This window comes from Sciurus carolinensis, chromosome 5 (genome assembly GCF_902686445.1).
Source record: "Sciurus carolinensis chromosome 5, mSciCar1.2, whole genome shotgun sequence".
Taxonomy (NCBI): domain Eukaryota; kingdom Metazoa; phylum Chordata; class Mammalia; order Rodentia; family Sciuridae; genus Sciurus; species Sciurus carolinensis.
The window spans coordinates 158,320,916-158,326,915 of record NC_062217.1 but is presented as its reverse complement, the minus strand read 5'-3'; the positions used below and the strand labels follow the sequence as shown (position 1 = coordinate 158,326,915).

The window sequence follows — 6,000 nt, the reverse complement described above, 5'->3', positions numbered from 1 at the left end:
TTAACTGAAAAGCCACAGTAGATGGAAAAAAGAAGAAAGGATATTACTTGGTAAAATCCAGTGACATCTACAATAGTTTTACAGCACATTTAAGCATTCTAGGGTTTTATATCTTCACCTGCCTATCATTTCTTAGTTGTTCCTTATAAAATTGTCAATTATGAACATAGGTTTGACCTCAAACCTAGTCCTGAATTTGAGTGCCAGTAACAGCAAAACAACCCAAATCTCTATCTTAATATCATAGTATTTTTTAAAAAAAGTTTTGTTTAGAACACAATGTCCACCTAAATGGGGGGAGAAAAAAGCAGCAATATGTAATTATGTAATAGTTATTCATTATATGGTTAAGTGTTTTTTTTTTGTTGTTGTTTTTTTGTTTTTTTAAGGAGGATACCTAGAATGCACTTACTCTGTGAGTTTCCTCAATAATTCAACTGACTTGGACCAATACTACCAAAAGTTAAGAATACTACATAAGGGGCACACATTTACAATTCTGCTAGTTTTAAAGGCAGTAAAGCAAAAGAAAGTATATCAAATAGTACACGCACACCTTACATAACTTCCATGGAACTACCCATGGTTTCTGTGCGATATTCCTCTTTTCCATAACCGTATTATCAACTATCAAGAAAGAAAAGATGAGATAAAAGTAATGGTACTGAACTGAATTGTTTGAAGCCAGTGCCCCATGTATGGGGAAAAGTGCATTTAGTTCAGCAGCAACACAGCACAGTGTGAAGATATTGTGCTTAGACACAGATATTTAGAACTGAAAGATGTACAAGGCAAGTCAAGATATAAAACCATAGTACACTGTTAAATAACCTTGAAACGTACATATATTGCAGTTTTCAAAGAAAGACATTCATTTCATTGTACAAGGATAGGGAGAAATCCTTAAAGTTACCTATTGTAGTTTATGATATAATAAATACATATCTATATAGCATTGTATATACATATATAGAATGTGTTTATGTGTTATTTACTTGCCAATTTTTTCTGTGAGTTTCTGTGGATCTGCGACTTTTAGGAATGGGGGGGACCAAAACAAAAAACTCCTTTCACTACAAATGTCTGTTCCCCTACACTTAAGAAAACATATTTATAACAGGAAAGGTCTCAATATCCTCCCCTTACTCAAAGACTCACTTCAGATATTTTGCTTCACAAACTCGTAAGAGAAGCAAAATTAAAGGAATTACAGATCTTTGTATATTTTCACTTTGCCAGTTGTTTCAATGAGCAAATCAATTTTAATAAACTAGCTGATGCAAATTCTTTACCAGAGAATAAAACTCTAGATTTGACTGATTAAAACAGAGCAAATCAAAACATCAACAACAAAAAATCCAGTGATTTACTCTGACTGTAAACAATATATAAAAATTTAAATCTCAAATTTCAAAATAAGTTAAAGAAAATTCTACCTTCAGGGTCTATCATACTATAAAGATCTGACAATTGGTAATGGGAAAATGTATACGAAAAGTTGCAACAAAATCATTTGCACATTATTTTTCCTAAGAGAAACATAGCTAACTATACTCTTCTGTCCCTTAATTTTAATAACTTCATAATCTGTTGGCAAATCTTTAAGCAAACTGGCATATCAGATTACACAACAAAAAAAAACAATCAATTTCAGCAAAGAAAACTTATAAGCCTTTTGTACAGAATTTAAAAAAATCTAAATGGCTATAATTCCTCTATTAGCAGAAACACATAATGCAGTCTTTATAAATCTGCCAAATATATCAATATCTACATAGATACAGATATAGATATGAAACATTATGGCAGTCTATTTCGAACAGTGTGTGGGACCAGCAGATTTAAATCAGACCATGGCACGATATGGACCCTGCATTTTTAAGAACTGAATGATGAAAGAAGGTCCCCCAGCAACAATCTGAGGTGGAAGGTGACTGAGTGGACAGTTCTCAATACTCATGATTGAAAGCTTGCTGCAGAGAGCCAGCTCAAAGGGAAGGCTATGTAGGTTAGGGTTGTCATTCAAATACAGTTCTTCTAGGTTTTCCAGTGTACCTGTAAAAAAAAAAAAATTTTTTTTTAATTACTATTAAAAAAGTTCAAGTGGGCCCATCCTAGGCATTATATATAATACATATTTCCTACTCTTCTCTCAATTTTAAAACTCTTACATGAATCTCCAACTTTACTGCATATTCAAATCAGCTAGGGAGATTTTAAAAACCCTGATGACCAGGTCACACTCCACATCAATGTAATCAGAACCTCTTTTTAAAAATTTTTTTTAGTTTTAATTAGTTATACATGACAGTAGAATGTACTTTGATACGTCATGCATAATGGAGTATAATTTCTCATTCTTCTGGCCATACATGTAGAATCCCACCAGTAGTATCATTATATGTATGCACATAGGGTAATAAGGTCCGATTCATTCTATTATCCTTCCTACCCCATTCCCCTCCCCTCACTCACCTCTACCTAATCTAAAGTAACTATTCTTCCCTAGCACCCCACCCTCATTGTGAATTAGCATCCGCATATCATAGAAAACATTCAGCTTTTGGTTTTAGGGGATTGGCTTATTTTGTTTTGCATGATATTCTCCAGCTACATCCATTTATCAGCAAATAACATAATTTCATTCTTCTTTAAGGCTGAGTACTGTATGTGTTTGTATCTATATCACATTTTTAAAATACATTCATCTGTTGCAGGGCACCTAGGTTGGTTCCATAGTTCAGCTACTGTGAATTGAGCTGCTATAAATATTGATGCGGCTGCATCACTGTAATATGCTGATTTTAAGTCCTTTGAGTGTAAACCCAAGAAGTGGGATAGGTGGGTCAAATGATAGTTCCATTCCAAGTTTTCTTTTCATAATACTTACACCAATTTGCAGTCCCACCAGCAATGTATGAGTGTACCTTTTCCCCCACATCTGTGCCAACATTTATTGTTGTTTGTATTCTTGATAACTGCCATTCTGACTAGGGTGAGATGAAAGAATAGTTTTGATTTGCGTTTCTCTAATTGCTAAATATGTTGAACATTTTTCCATATATTTGATTGATTGATTATATGTCTTCTGTGAAGTGTCCGTCTGAACCTCTTCTTTTATGGTTGATTTTTAAGCTTAGTTGTTTGAAAATGCTCCAACTCTGGAGAATCTCTTTGGGACAGCTTGGCGTTCGTGTGTATGTATTAAATTATAGAAAAGGTTATTATATTTATTCAGTTTCCATGTAATTACTATACTGTTACAATGCTATAATTTCTCATAATACATTTTGAGAATTATTCTCAAATTATTCTAACACATTTTAGTTTGTGTTACTTGATACAGATCGTTCATGAAGAAAGTTACCACATATTTGGCAGTAAATCAAACTTCATGAAATCTTTCAAAAATTTTTCTTAGCCTATCTTAAAATGTTCATACTTTCTAGGCAAACTTCTTAAACAATTAAATGAGGCCACCAGCTCAGTAAAAATACTAAAAATTTAAGTATAAAGTTGCTTCATGTGTTTTTTAAACCTCAAAATATGTATGGATTGATAATTATTTATTAGAAAGGCAGTAAAAATAACAGCTAGAAGGTAATGGATTCTTTACATGTAAAATATTATTCATCTTTAGAATAACCCTATATGGAAATAACTATTATGTTTGTTTTACAGGTAAGAAGTTCGAAGCTTCGAGAATTTGTGTAGATTATCCAAAGTCACAAAACTAAGAAGTGCCAGAGTTAGATTTTAAATTGCCTACCATCTCCAAAACCATTCTTAACTACTAATCTACAGTGCTTCTGGCACAGCACCCTATAGAAAGCCGAACAATATACATAGAATTATTAATTTAAGAACTCAGTTATGTACTAGGTAACCTTAATTACCTCTTTGTGATTCAGTATTACAGAATGCACTGTATAAAATTTAAGGTGGTCAAAATTACATGAAATAATGGATGCAAAACATGGTGAAATTCTAAAATATACACAAATATTGATATTAATTGAATATTAATATTAATCCTAAAGCCCCATACAGAAATATTCTTTGGTACAAGAATTGCTAATTTGATTCAAGTCTGTGTGATTTTTCAAATTTAGAAAAAACAGAAGATAATTCTTCTAAACTGAGATTACAAAAAACCTATGGAAATATACACACACTAAAACATTCTCAAATATATGAATCCTAACAGTTCATGAGGAAACAAAATCAAACCCATTAACACTCACCACTGGTACTCTATAGAAGACTCATAAGCCTAATATAGCCTCAGTTTACAAAAACAGACTTATCTGAAATATTGTTTGAAAGTATAACAGCAAATTACTAGTAGAGTTAATAATCCATAGGGTTCATACCAATTTCCTCAGGAAGATGAGTAAGCAGGTTCTCTCCAAGGCCTAGATGTGTGAGATTGGTAAGGTGACCAATGCCTCTGGGAAGAGTGGTCAACTGGTTGTTCGTCAAGACTAATTTCTAAAAAATTAACAATAAAAGTAACAGTTACACATTTCCTACGAATGATATAAATTTAAAATATCACCTCTACAAAAGAATAAAATAGGGAAATTAAATCAGATGAAACTCAGTAAGTTCCAGGAACTTCTTTCAAAAAACATCATTTGTTAGGAGGACAAAAGCAGATTACATGAATATAAAACTCAGTCCTAATCATATAACAGAAAAATCTGTCTGGCCAAGCATTACAAAATGGCCAAGATTAGAAAAAAAAAATTCCAAAGACTGTAATCATACAATTATAAGGCCACTGGCAAGATTTACCTGTAAATCTTTAAGATAAGCAATTTCATTTGGCAAGGATTCTAATTTGTTCTCCTCTAGATCCAACTCTCTTAACTTCCTAAGGTTTCCAAGACCATGGGGAAGCTTCTTCAGAAGATTGTTTGATAATATGAGAACCTACAGAGAAATAATCGACAGTTTGACAACATAGGAAATGGAATGATATTTTATATATATATGTGTGTGTATACACACACACACACACACACACACACACACACACACACATTACCACTGTGTGGCTTAAAATTTATAAGCAATGCTAATTTTCCAAACACTGACTATTACGGGTAGACAAGATTTGATTAAGTAACAAAATATTTAATTTAGTATTCTAAAAATTTTTAGAACCTGTTAGAGTTATTGGAAAGATTTTTTAAATGTCAAAATTAAAGTAAAAAAGAAATTTAATTGTTACTAAATTACAAAAAATAAAAAATTATTAAATTTTTGCCCCAAGATCATATAGTTAATGTATCTGATATTGAAAAGTTACAAGTGTCTAACAAAGTATCTGTTGCAAACAATTAAGGAAGGTAGCAACTGACAATCGACCAACTACAGTTATTATTTGTGGTACTTACTACATTTCAAGGCATTCTAAAAGTTAATGAAGCAGGGGGAAAGGGGTGGCTGAAGAAGATAGTCCTTGTTTTCAAAGAAGTTATAAACTACTAGAAGAGTAGGAGACAATAATGGAAATGGGGATAGTGGAATAAGTACTAAGAAGAAAGATCTTCAGAAGATTCTAGTTCATTTTTTATATCTTATTTCACAAATGTTTTCAATCACACAACACTATTTCATCTTACTAAATAGAGGATTTTTTAAAAAAAACATGATACAGGAAAAAATTTAAAACAACGTAAGTACTATTAGTAAGTTTTACTAGTCAAAAAGATGAAAATTTTAGGGACTCAGAGGCAGAAGCAATCATCCTTGACAATAAGATGGATCTTTAATCATGGGAAAAAATAAAATGAGAATGAGAGGAGGGAATTCTAGATGACAGAAACAACTGAACTAAAAACATACAGAACTGGAAATACACTAGATTTCCAACAAATAGCAAGTGAATCATTTAGGATGGAAAGAAGGCCAGAATCACAGAGTGTAAAAGGTTCTAAACGCCTGCCTGAGGTATCCATAATTATTTTGGTAAGCAATAGTACAGTTTTTAAA

General features: G+C 32.0%; 1 protein-coding gene across 5 annotated transcripts in view; it reads right to left on the bottom strand.

Annotated features, from left to right (window-relative positions):
• Nucleotides 1-332: 332 nt before the first annotated feature.
• Shoc2 (SHOC2 leucine rich repeat scaffold protein) overlaps nucleotides 333-6,000 on the bottom strand; it is an 84,965-nt gene continuing 79,297 nt past the window's right edge. For all 5 annotated transcript variants that reach the window (XM_047552809.1, XM_047552808.1, XM_047552812.1 and 2 more), the window contains 3 exons: nucleotides 4,798-4,935; nucleotides 4,374-4,491; nucleotides 333-2,055 (listed from right to left, as the gene is read on the bottom strand). In XM_047552809.1, the coding sequence (XP_047408765.1) occupies nucleotides 1,847-2,055; nucleotides 4,374-4,491; nucleotides 4,798-4,935 (465 nt within the window). In that variant the 3' untranslated portion in view covers nucleotides 333-1,846. The remainder of the gene's footprint in view (nucleotides 2,056-4,373; nucleotides 4,492-4,797; nucleotides 4,936-6,000) is intronic.